The sequence below is a fragment of the Vespa crabro genome, chromosome 20 (assembly GCF_910589235.1).
Source record: "Vespa crabro chromosome 20, iyVesCrab1.2, whole genome shotgun sequence".
Taxonomy (NCBI): domain Eukaryota; kingdom Metazoa; phylum Arthropoda; class Insecta; order Hymenoptera; family Vespidae; genus Vespa; species Vespa crabro.
In genome coordinates, this window is record NC_060974.1 from 2119980 (window position 1) to 2141502 (window position 21523).

A 21523-nucleotide genomic window follows, 5' to 3' on the forward strand; every position below is an offset into this window, starting at 1 on the left:
TGAAGGGTGGTAGGAAGGTTTTTATCGATAAATATACATGTGTACATAGATATATATATATATATGTAAAATCTACTATATCATTTTAGGATGATGATCCACTTAAGATCACTTATCTCAATCTAATTCGTTTGAAAAGAGAAAGAAGAAGAAGAAGAAGAAGAAAAGACTCACCTATGTTCAGCGGCACGGTCTCTCTGTCTACGATTCTTAAACCAATTGCTAACTTGAGTTGTCGTCAGACCCGTGTTCTCAGCCAATTCGCGTTTTTCACGGGGCGATGGATAAGGATTGTTAGCGTACCATTCCCTCAGAATACTCCTTGATTTCTCCTTGAAGCAATACGACGTTTCCTCGCCGTCCCATATCGTTCTTGGCAATGGAAACTTACGACGTACTCGATATTTTCCTGGGAGAGAGATAAAGAAAAAAAAAAAAAAAAAAAAAGAAAAAGAAAAAGAAAATGTATTAAAACGTTACATTAATAACGTAACAACGTATTATGAATTTAACACTATGATTCTATTCTTCCATAGAAATATTCATTGATCGATAAGATACACACAGATCCGCAAATGCACTTCAGTTGTTATTAATTTTTAAATGAATTTTTTATGACGTTTCCAAAGAAAAGAAGAAAAAGAAACGTTTTAAAAAATGAATGGGAAAAAATGGACAAGGTTACACTTGATAAATAATCCTTTCTTTCTTTTTTTTTGTTTTCCTTTCTTTTTTCCCTTTTTTAAATCTAACTTACAACACTTGATACAATACAATTACTTCTAGTACATTAATATTCAATAATAATATATAACTTATAATTAAAGCGTATGTTTCGTTTATTATGAACAGATCTCATCATGAAACTCTTTCTCTCTTTCTCTCGCTCTAATTGACATAATATTAGCACTTCTTGCATTTTATTGTTTATAAAAGAAAATCGAAAATCATGCGGCGATGATGATGATGATGATGATGATGATGATGATGATAATAATGATGATGATCATAGGCCACGGTGGAAAGTTACTTTGACGATTTGCGAGTTACTTTTAGATCAAGATCTCTGTAACATGGAGGGCTCTCTCTCTCTCTCTCTCTTTCTTTCCTGCTGCGTTAAAAGTGGCAAAGGAAAAGAAACCAAAAAAACAAAAAAAAAAAAAAACAAAAAAAAAACAGAAAAAAATAAGAGAAAAAAAAAAGAAGAAAATGTTGAAATCTTCTCTCTTCCTTCTCATTGACGATAGAGAACAGGGATTCGGAGAGCAATGTATATCTCTGTGTTTGTGTGTGTGTATATATATATATATATTTGTGTGTGTATGTAAAGGTGTATATGTATCGAATCATTCGAACGAACGATTCCACTTTGAATAAGTAAATTCGAATCTTCGCGGAATACTTTTCGACGATGCCAAATGCGTTTCCTTCCTCTCGTCATTCTCTCTCTCTCTCTCTCTCCCCCTCTTTTTCTCGTTTTAGCATCAGAGCGGATCGACTAACAGGCATAGGTTTGCAAAAGCGAAGGCGTGAGGATCTAATTAAAATGTCGTCTCGTTAAAACCTGCGTCTTCCTCTCCTGTTTACAAGACGCGACGGAAATAACGTTGGCGAATCTTCGTTCTAGATTTTAAGTGCGAAAGAGAAAGAGAAATACGTCTTAGTCTCCTCCTCTCTCTTCCTTCTCCTTCTTCTTCTTCTTCTTCTTCTTCGTCCTCCTCCTCCTCCTCCTCCTCCTCCTCCTCCTATTACTACTACTACTATTTCTCTCCTCCTCACTTCTTCTCATTCTTACAAACGAAATATCTTCCATTGGCACTCCTCATAATGATGATTAATACACGACATTTTGATGGTATTGAAAAGCTAATTGAGAGACGACAGATAATTGTCCACGTCTTTCTGGACTTCTTAAGTAATTAAATAAGAAAATGTGTCATCGAAGAATGACATAGTATAAAAAGATTAAGGTGTTCCAACGATTTTAAAATTAAACACTTTTATAACGTCATCCAATGTATAATTCAATCCTCTACAATTTTGTCAAATTTTGTTATTTCAATGTATCGTCAAAACCATTCATTAGTCATTTATATCCAATGTTTATCATTATGTGTATATATATATATATAATTATTTTTTCTTGAATATAAGTTATAATTAATATAGGAAAAAAGAACAAAAAAAAGGGGGGGGGAAGGAAAAAAACTGGATTATAGTAGATAGCGTGAGGGGATAGAGTGATAGTTAAAAATCGAATCTATGTATCTGATCGATCAATATTTCTCTAAACAAAAAAAAAAACAAAAAAAAAAACAAAAAAAACGTTCTTAATACATTGGGGACTAAGTTGTATTGCTAACTTTACCCAGTGGATCCAGGGCTAAGTTTTATTGCTAACTTTACCCAATAGACCCAGTCATGTTTTTGGCGAATGAATATACACAAAAAGCACTTTTAAATAAATTTCCAAAGTCACACTTTAATATTAATTACCCCATTAAATTCTGAAGTTATTCATTAGATACTCTTATACGAACTAATATATATATATATATATATATATTATATACGTGAATTTTCGTGATCCATTCCAAGCAATATCTTTAACAATTAAACATGAATTGTAACAATTAAATCCATCGATTATAATCGATCATAAATAATCGTTAGACGATAACGTATCTATAAAAAAAAAAATATGTTGTAAAAAAATATAAAAAATATAAAAAATAACGATTAATTAATGGATATATTTTTCTTTTTCTTTTATACACACACACATATATATATATATTTATTTTTTAAATAATAAATAATTTATTATACTAACCGACCGCACCGAGTGGCCTCCCTCGAAGTCTCTCAGCCTCGATATAATGTGCCTTCAACCAAAGGGCCTGCAGTTTTGGATGATTGTGCGCACTGAAGGTATTGCTCTCAAGAATCCTATAGAGCTCTTTGAATTGGCCACGATGGAAAGCGACTATAGCCTTTGCCTTTAGAACGCTCTCGTTTCTGTGTAATCTCGTACAAGCCGGTAAAGACCAGAGAAATCTTCCAAGCCTTTCCACGGAGCCTGCTTGCTGGAGAACCTGAACATTCGACACCATCGCCTTGAAGACGATAGACAGGGGGGGCACGCTGTTAGTCGGCAGAACTCTCATCCCGTTCTCCTCTTATTTCTACAACTCTAGTTGGTACACTTTTTCTTTCTAATTTCAATTTTAATTTAAATTTTAATTTAAATTTTAATTTTATTTCAATTTTTAATTTGCTTCTTTTGCATTTGCATTTATTTTTCTTAACCTTTTCTTTTCTAACAACGAGCACACATATATATAATTGATAATTTGATATAAAAAAAAAAAAAAAAGGAGCAATCGATTTCAAATTTTCTCATCTGTTTTTATTCAATTCAACATAAAAATTATAGTAATTTATTGTGTCAATTTAATTTTCAACCGAGACAAAATTATTCGTCGTTATTTTGTCTACAAAGTTTTTCTTTCATTATATTCCATAAGTATGAATTATATATCAAATATACTATAATCAATACAAATAACTTTCACGTAATATATTTTCTTTTCTTTTTCGTAGACTTAGAAAGAAACATATATATAGAAATTAGAGTTAATTTATTATTGATATATACTATTGAATGTATTAAGAATAATACAGATACATATTTAATTAAATTAACTCTTTGAGGCACATAGTTTTAAATAAAGTCAAAACCCAAATTTGCATAGAATGTTTAAAAAAAAAAAAAAAGAAGAAAAAAGAAAAGAAAAAAAAAAGAAAATAAAATGAAATAAAGTAAAATAAAATAAATTATAACGAGATGAATTAAAATATATCCCACCTTGCATATAAAAAATTAAACAAAAGGTGAGGATATAAATTTTAACATACTTTAACCCGAAAAAGAATTAAAAATTTTTAATAAAGATAAAAACATATACGATTGAATGAATTAAAATTCGATAATTCTTGCAAGTATTTCATATATTCATCAATATATTATAAAATTTATAATTATCAAAATTTGGATGAATTAAAATGAACGATACACAAATACACACACACGTACATATACAGATACATATATATATATATATATATATATATATATATACGCTAGTCGATAGAATGTAAATTATCGATTAAGGTGAATTAGCATGGTATAATAAATCGATGTTAACATTGATTTCTAGCTATTTATCTCGATCTGAATCATTGAAATCGGTTCGGACCGTCGCAATGAGTTTTCTCGAACGTAGGGGCGATTAATCTCGCGAAGGAACGAGAAATCACCGAGAGAGATCTAACGAAGAAGAAACGTTGCTAGAGCTCGGCACGTTCTCAAACTCAAGGAAGAGAAATGGACGACGTGGAATCGCATGATCGGTCAGCTAATGACGAGGTACGCACAGCTTCCGATGGTCCAGCAACTAATCACGCCGACGCTTCAACGTCCAAGAAAATTCCTACACTCTTCAACTTCTCTTTCCTTTTTTTTCTTCTTTCCTTTTCTTTTTTTACATTTTATTAACTCTCTATAACATCATGTAAACTTCAAAGTTACGTATAATACTTAAGACTTTAATATTTTCTTTTCTCATTTCTTTTTTTTTCTTTTTTTTTTTTTTTTCTTTTTTCTTTTTTCCTTTTTTTTCATCGACACAAACTTAATTGTTAATTCATGTCAGAAATTTTCTCACACGTTTGTTTATTTTAATAAGATTTTACAATAGCATAAATACAATATATATTTACTTATTATACTAGTGTACTAATATATTTATTTTATTTTATTTTATTTTCTAAATTTTTTACTTTATACTTGTTTTATTTCTTTAATTGTTTATTTCATTTTATTTCATATTGATTTGTTTGTTTGTTTTATAAAATAATCAAATAAATTAATATGATATGGCATAAATTTTTTATATACTCAAATTGTAATATTTTCTTTCCTTATTTTTTTTTTTTGTTTTCTTTTTTTTGATCGACACAAATTTAATTATTAATTCATATCCAAAGTTCTTCTACACGTTTGTTTATTTTAATAAAATTATAATAATATACTATATATTATTTATTATACTAATATACTGATTTGTTTGTTTATTTTAAATAAGTTATATTTTGGTAATTAAACCAAATTATATTAATAATTATATTATTAGCCATATCATAGCACAGCTATACTACTTATTACTCTGTAAATTTATATCCCTCCATACGATTTTTCTATGAATTTATATAGAGATAATATGTATATATACTGTGATATCGCTAGTAATTATCCTATATCAATGATAAATATAATACAATTAGTACACCGGTATAATTATATCTATATAAGTAATACTATATGTAATCCCTTTGCATTAGATAATTTGCAGGGATTAGGAAAAAAAAAAATTAATGTTATAGAGAGTACATTAAAGAATTTATTTATGATCTGATCTCTATTAATCTCATTGAATTTAATTATCGTTAAAAACGATACTAGGACAACGATTTTCTATGTGACATAATAAAAGATTTTCTATATATAAATATATATATATATATATATATATATATATATATATATATTATTACTTTAGGAATGCGACGACATATGCATATCCAATATTAAAAGTTACCAGAAGAAAAAAAGAAAAAGAAAAAAAAAAGAAAAGAAAAGAAAAAAAAACTTTTCCATAATTTATAAACGCAAAGAGAGAGAGATAGAGAGAGAGAGAGAGAAACTGAAAAATATTATTGTGACAAGAGCTAAATATTCTTGGAGAGTTAACGTATATCATACGGATAATTTTCTAAAGCTTCCAAACGAATAACAATCTTGCGATGGAAATATAAACGACATGCGAAACGTCGTACGTCATGCGAAAACAATTTTACCTGTCTCACGAGAGAGGAAAAGAGAGGAAAAGAGGAGAGGAGAGAAGACGAGAAAGAGAAAGAAAATTGTTCATTGTAAATCCGAAGGTAGACATAAAGCGACAAAGCTTTACTCGTTAGAAACGTGTGGGTCGGTCATCGTCGTGTTCTCTTCTAAGTCGTTGGATTTGAGAAACGTAAACGTCGTCCGCGAAACAATTTACGGGTTGCAGTAAAATCGTAGGAACTCTATTAAACACGCGTGACTCGCGCCTTCGGAAGGTACTTTGCCGGATGCCAGACTTTCGACAATAAGTATTAGCCCACCTATCTCTCTCTCTCTCTCTCTCTCTCTCTCTCTCTCTCTCTCTCTCTCTCTCTCTCTCTTGCTCTCTCTCTTTCGTTTCTTCTCTTTCTCTTTCGTTTCTTCTCTTTCTCTTTCGCACGAAGAATTTCAGGGACAATTTTATCTATTCTGATGTTCTAAAAACGTCAAAATTATGTTTCCTCGAAGAGCATCTGTTTCTTGGGCCAAAACAAATGTTCGAATTCGCCGCGTTATTGAAAAAGAACTACGTGAATCAAAGGAACATCTTAAACGTCAAAATTAAGTCTGCTCGATAATAATCATTCATTTATCGGTCGAAATAAACATCTGAATTTACTGTATCAACTGAAACATTACTTTACCAGAATCATAGGAATACTTCAAACGTCAGTCAAATATTCAGAAACGTCGGGAATTATGTCACCTCAATTATGCATCTATTTAACGGTCGAAAAAAAAGAATCTTTCGTGTCGGTCTCATTATCGGGAAAAATATTACGGGAATCAAAGGAACGAACATAAAACACATCGTTCAAATATTTTGACAATTCGAAAAACGTCGAAATTAAATCGCATCGATTATGCATTTATTTATCGATCAAAAAAAAAAAAAAAAAAAAAAAAAAAGAAAAAAAGGGAAAAGAAAAAAAAAGGAAAAGAAAAAAAAATTAAAGAAAAAAGAAAAGGAAAGAAAAAATAATTTAAATTTGCCGCGTTATCGAGAAGAATTACGCGAATCAAAAGGAACATTTAAAACGTCGGTCAAATATTTCGACAATTTCCAAATGTCGAAATTAAGTCACCTCGATTACGTGTTTATTTCTCAATCGAAGAAGAAAAAAAAAAAAAGAAAGAAAAAAAATAGAAAGAAGAAATAATTTAAATTTGCCGCCTTATTGAAAAAAATTGCACGTGTCAAAGGAACAACTTAGCATTTTATCTAACGTAACATTCAAATCGGAACACTGTCCTCGTAGTTTCAATTTGCAAGGCACGTTCTCTCTCTCTCTCTCTCTCGAAATCGAAAGAAAGTTTCGTCATTGAAATTCTAAATGATTCGATTGTTTCTTCTCCTTTCACGATCAAGTGGAGCCGACATATAAATAGCTACGGTGGTGGATACGTACATACACTACCGATGGGTTACAGCAGCGCATTCATTGAATTCGTTGCATTTCCTTCGCGCCAACACAACGAACGTGAAATATACACGAAAGAAGATAAAGTAATACGAGAAAAAGAGAGAGAGAGAGAAAGAGAGAGAGAGAAAACGTAGATACTCTTTTTTTTTCTTTCTTTCTTTTTTTTTCGGAACGAAACAAATAAAGATTCTACTCTATATCAAACTCTTCAAATATCAAATTGACGTGGAAGAAATAATTGAACAAACGTTTATTAAAATCAGGGCCGCATTTATACTTTCGGGGGCCTTAGGCTAACAACACACTATTATAACCTCCTCCTCGGTCAAACGTACAAATCCATTACAATTCGAACAAATATGTATGCATTCTTTTTTTTTTTTTTTGCAGATATACTACGCAATTTTTTATATTGTCGTTTGTGAGGAGTGAGATTAAAAGAGAAATAAAATAAAATAAAATAAATAAGAAATAATGTAAAACGTGGCCCCATTTAAAACTCATGAAAATTCTGCATCCTTCTTAATCGAATACAGCTCGATCGTAAAATGATTTCATCATAATACGACAATCTACAAAAAGATTCGAAATATAATAATCTAATTAAGGAATAATCTAATTAAGTTGCATATTTAGAATTGATAGAGATAGAGAGAGAGAGAGAGAGAGAGAGAGAGAAAGAGAGAGAGAGAGAGAGAGAGAGAGAGAGAGACAGAGAGTGTGTAATCATATCGTCGTTTATTAAACTCGATTAGATTAAACTCGTAATCTCAATTCGATGGAACTTACGCAAACAAGTAACTAAACTAACCAAATTGAAACAATCAATCCAACCAATCAGGGAGCAGTATAAATTTTACATATGAAAAATACCGTCGGAACCTAACCTCTCTCTGTTATATATGCCGACGGTGTTTACAACTAAAAAGTTCTACGTTACATTACGTTACGTTTCGTTTCCATGTATATAACTCATATATATATATATATATATATAGTAGAAAGAAACAAAGGGTCTTTTTAGTGGCCGGACCAAGGACGTATCAAGAAAGAAAGAAAGAAAGAAAGAAAGAATGAACGAACGGAACGAACGAACGAAAGAAAGAAAAAAAATATAATAAAACAAAGAAAACCTTTATGGTGCGAGAAAGAATTTGGATAGGAAACGTTGCGCGCCTTCTTCATCTCTCCATCTCTTTCTACCGTGTTAACCAAACAAATGCGTTTCCAAAAGAGAAATTTCTTTCTTTTGTTTCTACTTCTTTCTTTTACTTTATCTTTTTTTTTCTCCTTTACCGGACCAAGATTGGTGTGTATATATTTGCAGATCGGATATATAAAAAAAAAAAAAGAACCCCTCGATAGATATAGATAAATCTCTTAAATGTTATCCGTATCAATTTTCTTTTTTCCTTTCTATCCTGATAAAAAATATCTATAATAGTTACAATATGGCCGAGTGTTAGATTTTTTTTTTCCTTTTTTTTTTTGTTTCTTGCTTTTTTTTTAAGAATAAAAAAAAGAATGTTATTTATAATACATATATATATATATATATATATATATATATATATATATATATTCGATATTCTATCAAAGAAATAAATTGCTTTACAATTTTGATAAAACACGGATATGAACGGAAAAAAAAATAAATAAAAAAATAAAAAAAGAAAAAAAAATAAAAAAAAAATAATAAAAAAAAATAAAAATAAAACAGCTCGTATACAGTTTAAAACAATATCGATGGATATCTCCTCTTCTATCCGTACACATGGTATCAGAGATCTTATAATTACGACGATACGAAAACCATTCGACTACTGTTAAAAAAAAAAAAAAAAGAAAAAAAGAACCAAAAAGAAAAAAAAAAGATAAAAAAAGCTGACGATATGGCACGTTACATTCCAAAAAAAAATGTGTATAGATCACCAACCAGGCAACAGTCTCTCTGTACCCGTCGGGATAATGATGACGACGGCGATGATGATGATGATCGTAGTCGTTGTACTACGAGATGATACACGTTCGAAATCGACGCTCAAAACGATTGCACAATTACAACGATTGCCAAGAAATCGTAGTGATATAATGGTGCCCATATACACGTTCACAAACATAGATATTTCTATCAACGATATAAACCTTAGATATTATTACCGTACAGGAAATAACCTTAAAGTTTAAATTATCTCTGTTCTCGTACAAAAGTACGAGATCAAAGAGTTTTTAATAAAGAACAAATATATTACACATGCGATATATGACAGAGATGATTCTTTTTGTGTGTGTGTGTATGTGTATATATATATATATATATATACATGTATATCAATTTGAAAATTTGTTTCTGGAAAAGAAAGAAAGAAAAAAAAAACTTTTCAAACATAAAAATGGCAGGCTTGCCAACACAGTTTAATAATATATACACATACATATATACATATATATAAATATATATATATATATATATATATATATATACATAACAATCGCAGATTAACGTAACGCGCGACTTAATGAATGAAAATTCTCTAAAATCTTTCTAAAACTGAATTTGAGCTGTTCGTATAATTCAAACGAAAAATTACTACATACAAAACGAAATAAGAACAACAACAACAACAACAATGGGAGGTGTTTTTGTTGTTTTTTTTTCCCCTTTTCCAATATTGTTTTTTTAACTACTCACCTCGCAAACACAGGCAACTTGTTCCTGGGTGAAACCAAATGTCGGAAGTTGTCCGTTGTTGGTAGCACCGCCCGCCGAGCTGGCGGGACTGTCCTGGGGACTGTAATTGCTCGTCGTCCCGGTGGTACCAGTACCGTAGCTCGTAACCGCGGCCGCCGCCTCGACGCCAGCGGACGACGAATGCGAGGCCGAGAGTGGCGTCGGCGTGCTTTGAGGACTATAATCGCTGGTCGAGCCTAAAACGTCCGTCGTACCAGCACCGCCTCCACCACCGGCCGAAGGTCCCATCGCGCCTCCACCGTTACCAGCGCTTCCTCCGTAGGCCATCATCGCGTCATTCTCCTTTCCCTTTTTTTTCCTTCTTTCTTTCCTTCCTTCCTTCCTTCCTTCTCTACTCACTCTTTTCTTTTCTTCTTTTTCTTTGTTGCCTTTCCTACACACTACCTACTTGTATACTATTACTATATCTCTCTACTACTGCGCCTTTCTCTTCCACTTCCACTTCCTCTTCCTCGTTTGTTTCTAATCTAACCTAACAACACCCTCCCCCACCCTCTTTTTTTTCTTTACTGGATTAACACACACTTTTCTATTATCTCTTACAAGAGGTAAGTTTCTCCCCCCCCGGCCCCCTTTCGTCGATTCCTCTTTTATTTCTTTCTTTCTTTCCTTCTTCTTCTTCTTTCCCTTTTTCTTTTCTTCTACTTTGCCTTTTTATTCTTATTTATAAAAACACTTTTTACACCTTCTAGTTCAAACGAACGAAATTTTCGCGCTTTTTCGACACTTCGCGATCGCGATATGTTCGCGGCATATCTCGCTCGTAGCAAACTTCGCAACTATCCACGACGAATTATGCGGCCCGCACCGATCGATGATCATTGCGTCTTCTCCTCCTCCTCCTCCTCCTCCTCCTCCTCCTCCTCTTCTTTCTCTTCTTCTTCTTTTTCTTCGTAATCGTGAGTATATTTGTTATATTTCCTGTATTATCGTTGTCGTTATTGTTCCTCTTCTTCTTCTTCTTATTTATTATTATTATTATTTATTATTATTATTCACGATCGCGATAAGATATAAAGGTCAGCAACGTCGTACAATCGTCGCCGACGACGACGCTGAATGTTTCGTCTCTTTTTACCGATCATGGAAAGTTAGCTTTCGTGAAGAAGGAGACACGGAACGCGGAAACTTTTCGTGAAAGGGAGACAGGAGAAGAACGGTTGTGATATTTTTAGAGCATCGCTGATAGAGAGAACGACCGGTAACTGCTGCTGCTGCTGCTGCTGCTGCTGCTGTTGCTGCATGCCGGCACCCGGAGTTTCTTCTCTTCCTCTTCTTCTTAGTAAAATTCAAAACACCATAACACTTATCAATGATAATATATAAATCCTCCCCCACCCCACCCCCCCGCCGTAAAATCTCGATATTATTATTTAATTACTTCGAACGAATGATTGTTATGACACGACGTTAAGATAAAATTATCAAAGACTTTTATAATAACAAAGAGAGACACGACAATGACGAGACGACTGAAGGGACCAGGTACTCTTCTATCGTCGATCCGTCGCAAAGTATATTTGACGTATATTTTATACCTTATCTCTGTCTCTCTAACATTATTTCTATCTCTATCTCTAGACAAACGTGAATGCGTATGTATATTCCATGTTTATACGTTATTACGTATTAATAATATCGCATACAATTTCTTTTCTCTTATTCGTTCTATCTTTCTCTCTCTCTCTCTCTCTCTTTCTTTTTCTCTCTCTGTCTCACTCCTTTTTTTTCCTATTATCCTTAGCACGGCAGGTTGCACCGCCAAGTCCACGGGCTCGAGTTTCCACGGGCGGTGGTGGGTATATTTATAGGCGCTTTAGTACACTCGCGCGCGCCCTATTATTAGACAGCGTTTTAAAGACAGCCCGTTTCTCTCTTCCATCGCTCTACTCTCTCTCTCTCTCTCTCTCTCTCTCTTTCTCTCTTTATCTACCCATCTATCTATCTTTCTCTTTACTCTACATAACTACACAAATTTCGCTAAAGGAACTCACTATTTTTTATCGAATGTTCTCCCTACCTCTCTCTCTTCTTTTTCTCTCTCTATCTCTATCTCTATCCTTGTCTGTTTCCGTTCAAAAGAAATAGAATAAAATTACGACCGTTCGAGTTCCATACGACGTATAATTTTTAATCTCTCTCTCTCTCTCTCTCTCTCTCTCTCTCTCTCTCTCTATCTATCTATTTATCTACCTATCTCTTAATAACAACAGCAAACGTCTTCCGATATATAATACAACATTCACGAATGTTTTTCTTTTTAAAACGTTATAAAATAATAGATTCACTGTATATATTTTTTACAATACCGTAATAGGTAACAAAAAAAAAAAAAAGGATAGAGGAGGAGGAGGAGGGCGTCGCGTGCGCGCGTGTGCACGAGCGATTCCCTCTTTCTCTCTTATCGACGGCGCGAGGAGAGTCAGACGTTCTTCTACGCGCGCACCGAACGATACTGCTCGGTGAACCGCGTTCCCAAAGCGACCGTACTTCGCGCGGCCTCCTATTGGCTGGGGCGTGGCTTATACGACGTCTACCCTCCGCGTTATCCGATTGGATACTAGGCATGACCGCGACCACCATATCGTCTTCTTATTGGTCGAGACGAGCACGTTCCTAAATAAGCCTCGTTAACTACTTCTCTTTGCTCCTACGACCCTTGCGTACCCCTCTTTTTCTCTCATTCTCTCTCTTTCTCTTTCTTTCCTTTCTTCTCTCTCTCTCTCTCTCTCTCTCTCTCTCTCTATTCCTTTCTCTTTCTAGCTGTCTATCTCTCCTCTTCCAGATCTTTTCCCCTCCTTCTACGAATCCTCCTCCCATCGTACACTACTGTTTTATCTCTCTTACTTTCTCTCTCTCTCTCTCTCTCTCTTTCTCTCTTTCTCTCTCTCTCTCTGTTTCTCCTTTTATCTATCGTTTTCTCTTTCTCTTTTTTTGTCTCTCTCACCCTTTGTAAAGAACAGATCGAACGCAAAGAACGAGACATCATCGTTCGTCGAATCTCTCGTTTTCTCTCTCTCTCTCACACACTCTTACGTTACTTTTGCTTTGTTCACCTTAAATCCGTGTAATTCTTTTTTTCAGTTTATAACGTCATTTATGATAAGCCCAGAATAGGCACGTGCAGGCTCTCTTTATTTCTCGAGATATACGAACGTGATGGACCACGCAAAAATAACCACAAAAGATTCTCGAATGACGCCGTAACTTGGACAAATGAATGAAAAAAGGTTATGTGTGTGTATGTGTGCCTTTATGATTCTTTTCGTACGTCTTTTTTTTGGTCATTCTATTGTGTTACGTTTTGTTTTTGTTTGTCGAACGATCCGATAAGATTCAATTGTGACAATATTATTATTGAGGTTAGGAAAAATATTCCTTCGACGAATTTGATTATCGCGATTAGTCTAACGCAATCTGATATTTTTTTTTCATCTGTAATAATAAAAGACAATATGTAACGAATAGAATCGTTTAAAAATCATGATACATTTCATTTTATTTCTCACAATTTCAAATATTTTTTTCTTACAAACGAACACACCCATACACACATATCGTGCGAAGTTCAATAAAGTAGAAATGAAAAAGCAAGTGAAAAAAATGGTACGATAAACGATTCTGTCACGTGATTGGTTCGTTTCTGCAAGAGGAATCTATTAATGGCGAATATGGCCAATCACGGTGTCTTATTTCAAATATTCTAAATGAATTACATCGTCGCATTTTCTTCATTCGAAAAAAAATTTGTCAGAGTTCTTCGCGACAAGTTTCAAGTTTCACGACTTTATTATTATTCTTATTATTCTTATTATTCTTATTATTCTTATTATTCTTATTATTATTACTATTATTATTATTTCGATTTAGTACGATAGAAAAGTCAACATTTTATTCTCTCTGAAACCTAACAAGTTCGTTATACCTATGTTCGTGTATTCGTATACATATATACATTGTTTAAATTATTTATAAGTGTATATAATAATAACAATGGAGAATGATATTAATTCAGGTAAAATTGTCGAATTGAAATTAATCTCTTTCTTACTCTTACTCTTACTCTTATATTTATTTTTATTCTTATTCCTCTTGAATTTGTATTCGTCTTTTTAAAACACCCAACAACGTCGATTTCTCTTTGCCCCGTTAAAGCGAGAGAGCGCCAGGACATTCTATATACCAAGAGTATAGAATTTAAGTAAAGCAAAAACATACTTGTTCGTGAAACTCTATCCAAGTTTTGTAGTAAGTAGCTTCTAACCATGCCAGTTATACACCGTCGCTACGCTCATAACCTCCGCGCTTGGTACCGTAAATCAATTTTTCCTCGTAGATAAGCCGTAAGAGCAGTTAATGTCGGTTACAGCCTTTCTACACGTGTTCCACCCTACCCCTCACCTGTTCCTTTTCTTTTCTGTTCTCTCTCTCTCTCCCTCTCCCTCTCTCTCTCTCTCTCTGTATTTTTTCTAATTTCTTTTTTGTTTTTTGTTTTCCATTATGCTCATCCGCATTATCAACTTAACAAAAAGAAGCTTGTGTCTCCTTTCAGTGGGATACAATCTTCTTTTCCTTTTTTTAATTTTTGTTCTTTTTCTTTTTCTTCCTTTCTTTTTTTTTTATATTCCTTTTTATTGTACCGAGGTCAATGAAAATCCTATTAGCTAGTTATCCTACAATTAACGTATTTCAATTTAACGAATATTCTTTAGAAAAAATGACAGTATAAAAGGAAAGAAAAGAAATGAGATAGAATATAAAGGATCTCCGCGGTGTTTTGTTTGCCGACTAACACACCAAGGATGGGATTGTGGACTTGACTCGTTAAAAAAATACATCTTTTAAGTGTCCTAAAATAATGCATGGTTACCAGATTTTTATGGTCGTTCGAGATACCTAAGGATAACCGAAAAGAGGCGACAAACGTGTTTCGTAAGGGACGATGAGGAAAGGGATGTCATTTGTTTTGCAGAAAAAGGACACCATTTTTGATTGACATGGGACGGAGTTAGGATAATGACGTTTGACATCCAGAGCGTCCACACGTGCTCCTACTGATCATTCTAAAAGTTTTTTTTTTTTTTTTTAAGAATTTTACAAATTTATGTAATAGAATTTAATACATTTTTTCTTTTTTGTTAGTTAAAGGAAAAATCAACGACGAAAGAAATCGTCTTTCTTTTTCTGAAGGTTGTGGGTTGAAGGAGGGATAGGTGGGGCGGATTCAACTTCTTTAGCTTAAAAAAAAAAAAAAAAAAAGGAGAAAAAAAGGAAAAAAAAGAAAAAAAAACCGAAAGAAAATAATTCTGTCACTCGAATCACATCGAATCACGGGAATTGACATATATTCGAGAGATTCTGTAGGGTCGTCAACACCATGGAACCACCCGTTGTGAGCCTGGTATTCATCCTTAGAAATACACGATAAAAGTGGTTTCTACTTCAAGATACATATATATACATAGGTATATATATATGTATATATATATATATGTAGAGAGAGAGAGAGAGAGAGAGAGAGAGAGAGAATCGTTGACACCGTATTTGATGTTCTCTACCGATGATTCTTCTCCCTTTTCAAACATTAAATTCTCACCAAATCGACCGTTCGATCTTATCGCTGACACAAATTGCCAACTTAATGTGTGGGAGGGGTGTGCGTGGAAATTTCTAAACATGTTTAGAAATTTGATTGACAGGAATTATCGTTTATCGATAATCTTTTATTTATATTACTTGAGAGTAACGTATACGAGTTAATTTTGTATAACTTTATGTAACTTTAAAATCACACGTTTATATGTATATATATATATATATATATATATATATATATATTTATTTTTTTTTTAACTATATTTTTTGCAATTTTTTTCCCACAAAAGATTAATTCTCAATTTATATTCGTAGATTCGTGTTTGTCGTTTACTATAATCATAATACGAAGTTATATTATAAGTTTACCATTATATAATTTGTTATAATGGACAATGCAGAACAAAACAAAACAAGAAAAAGAAAATGAAAGAAGAAAAAAAAAAACAAGAAGGAAAAAGAACTAATAAAAGTGTACTTGCAAACGTGAATAGAAATGCAAAACGATCTATAACATGGTTTATTATACGCGAAGACGATCGTTCTTGTGGGAGAAAAAAATTTATGAGAGGAAATCCGCAGGAGAGAGAGAGAGAGAGAGAAAGAGAGAAAATGTATATATCTCTGTTCTCTCTCTTTCTCTCTCTCTCTCTCTCTTTATATATATATATATATATATATATATATATATATATAATATATATATATATATATATAGATGACGGAAGAGCTCCCGTAACCGGCGCGGCGTAGCGTCGATTGATTTGCTTTGCGGAAATAAGAGTATGAGAGTCCGTCACAAAGCTTCATGCTCGACATCGATTCCCATTGTTGCGACATTGGGACGTTCTTCCTCTCGTTCGAGAAGGAAATATAGACATGGATCGATGGTATGGGGAAGGTAGATGTAGACAGGAGTAATAGGGAGGAGGTCGATGGAAGTAGTATATATATATATATATATATATATATATATATATATATATTCGGTAGAAAAAGAAAAAAGAGAGAGAGAAAGAGAGAGAGAGGTTGGTACGCGGTGGTTCCACCACCGGATCGCGCAACAATGCGAAAACGCAAGAGAGCATCTAACGAAAAGCTCGTATCACGTTCCCTGTAAGTGGCAGGGCGCACACTGGGTTCCCTTTCCCTTTCCCTCGCCCTTTCCTTCTCTCTCTCTCTCTCTCTCTTTCTCTTTTCACAACCCCCTCCTGCATTTATTCCATCATTCCTCAACTCTCTCTCTCTCTCTCTCTCTTTCTCTCTCTCCCTCTCTCTTTTTTCACAACCCCCTCGTTGCATTTATTTCTTCATTCTCCTTTTCCCTTTCCCATTTTCGTCGATACCATTGGTAATGAGAAAGAGAGATAGTGATAGGCGCCAGGTAGAGAATAATACGAGGACGTAGAGAGCGTGAATTTTGGTAGGACCCAATATGATGCCCCCGCAGAGAGGACTGAATAAACCGTAATTGGATGTCCATGGTGCGTACAACACCCCACCTCTTCTCTCAACGCTACCTCTTCCTCCTCCACCTCCCCAACCCCTTTTCTTTTTTTCTTTCTTTCTTCCTTCCTTTCTTTCTTTCTTTCTTTCTTTCTTTCTTTCGTCCTCATCCTTCCCAACGTTCACGCGTCGCCTTTATGTTCTATATACACGTACCATGCGTCGTTCTTATACAAAGACATCTCGTAACCGCTCGTAAGACCGCGTATGCCGACATATTTTCTTTTTTCTTCTTTTTCTTTTTCTACTTTTTTCTTCTCTTTCCTTCTTTTTTATCTTCTCCCCTTCTTCCCCTACCACCTCTTCCTTCTTCTCCTCTTCTTCTTCTTCTTCTACATCTTCTTCTCATCGTCGTCTTCGTTGCCCTCTCTCCTCGCTCTTTTCTCCTCGCTTCTCCGTACTACTACCACTACTACTCTACTACTACTACTACTACTACTACTACTACTACTACTACTACTACTACTACTACTACTACTACTACTACTACTACTACTACTACTACTACTACTACTACTACTACTACTACTCTACTACTACTACTACTCTACTACTACTACTACTACTACTACTACTACCACTACTACTACTACTATTACTACTACACTACTACTACTACTACTACTACTACTGCTATACTACTCTACTACTCTTTTTTTTTCCTTTTTCTATCCTTTCGCGCGCGAGTTGCAACGAGATACATTGGAAACCCGTTGGGTTGCCGCCGGCGCGCAACTACTATCGGTGGCTTACCGCATTTTTGAAGGTAACACGATGCTGAAAAAAATTGTCGCGAGGATAAAATGAGTACTAATGTGGGACGTGTGCGTTTCGATTTTAGATAGCTGAGGTCGCTAATATGAATGTGTTAGAGTGTGTATGTGTGTTTGTATGTATTTATGTGGAAACCCCCTATCCCTCCCCCACCCAGGTCGGTGTCTTTTGCCGTTTGTGTCTCTCTTTTGCGTATATGTATTTATGTATGTCGTAAGAAGCTACAGGGTTGCGCTGGGTTGCTTGGCTAGTTGGCTAGTTGGTTGGTTGGTTGGTTGCTTGCTTGCTTGCTTGCTTGCTTGGTTTGGTTTGGTTGGTTAGTCCGTGACGTAAGCGTTTCTCTCGCGACGATTATTATTGATGGGCAAGATCGGATTACCGCGAGAACGTGCGATACTACTACGCTCAACTCTCTCGTGATTTCTAAATATTTCATCCGAGTTATTCTCTCCTCTTCGGAAATATCTTTCGTCCTACCTACATTATTTTTTCTTTCGTTTGTTTTTCTCGATATCGTAATACTCAATTTGTTGAATTTGAATTTTGTTTCGTCTGAATCTTGTACAAGACAATTTTGTTACTATTGTTTAGAACAAAATTGTACGATCTAAAAGTTATACTTATATCGTGTTATAAATATTATATATGAAAAGAAAAAAGATCGGTTATGTTAGTAAGAATCGATTTTATTATGTATAAAATGATATTAATTTGATGAAATTAATTCAAAACACACATATATATATATATAAGTATGCGATTTTGAAGTAATATAATGTTACAGAGGAATTAATTGCTAATTTAGTGCTACCTCGGTATTATCAGAAAATTATTATTATTATTATTATTATTATCGTTATTAATATTATTATTATTATTATTATTATTTTTAATTACGATAATCTTTTTCTATTCTTTTTCTTTTCGTTCATTTAGAAATAATATTATACTTGAATCATTTGATTGAAAAGAGTTTGGTATAAGATTTATTTATCAAAGAAAAAAAAGAAAAAAGAAAAAATAAATAAAAAGAAAAACAAAAGATTTATGGATAAAATCATATAGGTAATAGGAATGAACGGATATTATTTAATGACGCATTATATTGCATTGTTATTATAGCATTTGAAAAATGTTTATGGTTCAATATTTGATTCTGTGTTATATTATTATAAAGAACAATGCACTTACATATAAGGACATATAGGATATACCCGAGGAGTTTCATGATTAGCATATTTTCCCTGACGTTGCTGTTTTTTTTTTTTCTTTAAACATATTACAGATATTTGTTTGTTTGCTTGTTTGTTTTTTTCATTAACAAATGGCAGCAAATAATCGTAAGAAATTATTATTATTCGGAAGAGGACTCCTCGTCGGCCCATTCCTTTTCAGGTAATTCAGTTTCAATGAGAATCGGCAACTCCTCTCTGTAAATATCCTTCATAATTTTTGTCATAGAGAACGATCGATTAGGTATAATATTATTAGATTTCATTCCGAAGTTCAACAGAGACGAGTCAGTTGATCCGATGCAAAATGGTAGAAACGAATTGTTGAGTTGAAAGGAGGAAGATCGATGATCATAACCATTGGATAAATCGATCGATTCGAACTTATTGCATTTATGTTTCTGACAGGAACTGATAACGTTATCCAAATTGTTGCACTTCTTCTTACATGATTCTTTACCAATGTTCTTGCATTTTTCAATTTCCCGCAATTCCCTGTCCCACCTGGCTTGATGAACTTCTTTTTGATCTGCAAGAATAATTAAAGAAAATGAGAGATACATATACAGATATTTATTTATATACTTTTGTTTTTTTTTCTTTTTTTTTTTTTTCTTCTTCTTCTTCAATCGACATTACAATTGAAAAGTATTCCCACGTAAATTGATTTAATCATTATTCTCTTTACCTTTGCACGATGATACATCAGTTTTTGATTTGCAACATATATCATTGGTTTTTGTAACGGCACAAGGATCCTCCTTTGGTTTATCATCACAAGGATCCTTCTTTGTCATACACGTAGTTTCTATCGGTGTGGAATCTTCACATTTCTTGACATTTAAACAATTGGGGGGATCTGGTTTTTTACACTTGCAGGAATCTTCGTTTTGATCCTTCTTACATATCGTTGGTGGCTTCCAATCATTTTTACAACTGCTATAGAACCGTAGTACGGCATCGTTTTGATATGGTCTTAATGCGACCACACTGACATCAAACATTGGAATGGTCACGTAAGATTTTATCTTACGAGATTTCGTTCCAGAGTGATAACGTCTGTTACCACAACTTTTCGATCTCCTAGAGTTACGTTTACAACAATCTTTCTTCTTAGGCTTATTACAAAGCTCTTGTTGATTTTTAATTACATCTAAACAGCTCTCTTCCTTTTCTATGCAATCAAAACTTCTAATACATTTTTTTGGGCTGGTACACATATTACGACCCGAGTTACAATCCCTTTCGTTCTTATCATTATCGCAATCATTTTTCCTTTGATACGATACTTCTTCTTTGTGTGGCAAGCAAGAAGGGTCATCCGTTTCTTCATTAAATTCATCTTTTATTTCTCTTTCGGCATTGCATTTCTTTCCTGGACATGTACCTCTCGTTTTAAAACAATCGCTATCTTTTAACGAGGGGCAACAATAACGTTTACAAATTTTCTTCTTTTTAGTTTTAGCTTTATTGCAGGATGCACGTAGTGGTGGTAATTCCTTACAATCCGGTTTCTTTTTGGGTTTGGAACATTTCGGTTTTGGACAACAATCTCTCTTCTTTGGTTTCGTACAAATCACTTTCCCCGGTATCATCGCCTCGTCGCAAGTTTCTTTACGTTTTTTCTTGCAACATTTTTTAGGTTTTTTGCAACATCCATAAGCGAACGTTTGTGAAGTCTTCGGAATGCCTGGAAAATTGTATTAACACAATCAAACGTTAGCATTTAATAAGCGCATTTATCAATGAGTATTTCAAACGATTATTATAATGATTATTCAAAATGATTATTAAATTTCTCTTGAAAAAAAAAGGGGAAATTGTAATGATGATGAAGATAAAAAATTGTAATGATGATGAAGATAAAAAAAAAGAAAAAAAATCGTTATATTTCGTACAACCTGTCGATGATTTCGATCCTGAGAAAATCTTATTCGTTGAATTAATATTTGTATATGGTTTTGAATTGTTGATGTTAATAGTAGTTATAAAAGCATCAGTAACAGAGTTTCTCGTTCTCAGTATCTTAGAGGACAAGCCGATGATATTCGATCTGACGATTGGATCTTTCTCTCTGGTGTAACACTTAGAGGAAACCTCGCGAGTCTGCAAGGTAGGTGGGTAAGGATGCGTAGATCCTTGAGATCTTGAGCTGTGACATCCAGAACTTCCACCGGTATAACATCTGGTAACGGCAGCTCGATTGAAACCGGACCATCTTTGCTTCGTTGAATTATTTCGTGCTTTAACGAACGTTATTCCGCAAGGCGAGGAAGCCCTTACTTGCTGTTCTTTC

General features: G+C 33.6%; 2 protein-coding genes across 5 annotated transcripts in view; both read right to left on the reverse strand.

Moving 5' to 3' along the window:
• LOC124431037 (homeobox protein SIX2-like) overlaps positions 1–12582 on the reverse strand; it is a 35160-nt gene extending 22578 nt beyond the window's left edge. The window contains exons 1-4 of one of the 4 annotated variants that reach the window (XM_046978399.1): positions 12314–12582; positions 10061–11395; positions 2834–3116; positions 175–409 (exon numbers count right to left, since the gene is read on the reverse strand). In XM_046978399.1, coding sequence (XP_046834355.1) covers positions 175–409; positions 2834–3116; positions 10061–10390 — 848 coding nt within the window. In that variant the 5' untranslated portion in view covers positions 10391–11395; positions 12314–12582. Of the gene's footprint in view, positions 1–174; positions 410–2833; positions 3117–10060 lie in introns of all 4 variants that reach the window. The other 3 variants (XM_046978400.1, XM_046978401.1, XM_046978397.1) reach the window with 3 other exon arrangements.
• A 6726-nt stretch (positions 12583–19308) lies between these two features.
• The window catches only part of LOC124431038, a 2627-nt gene continuing 412 nt past the window's right edge, over positions 19309–21523 (reverse strand). The window contains exons 1-3 of the mRNA XM_046978402.1: positions 21129–21523; positions 19916–20917; positions 19309–19756 (exon numbers count right to left, since the gene is read on the reverse strand). The exon at positions 21129–21523 is cut by the window's right edge and continues 412 nt beyond it. Of these exons, the coding sequence (XP_046834358.1) occupies positions 19350–19756; positions 19916–20917; positions 21129–21523 (1804 nt within the window). The 3' untranslated portion in view covers positions 19309–19349. The remainder of the gene's footprint in view (positions 19757–19915; positions 20918–21128) is intronic.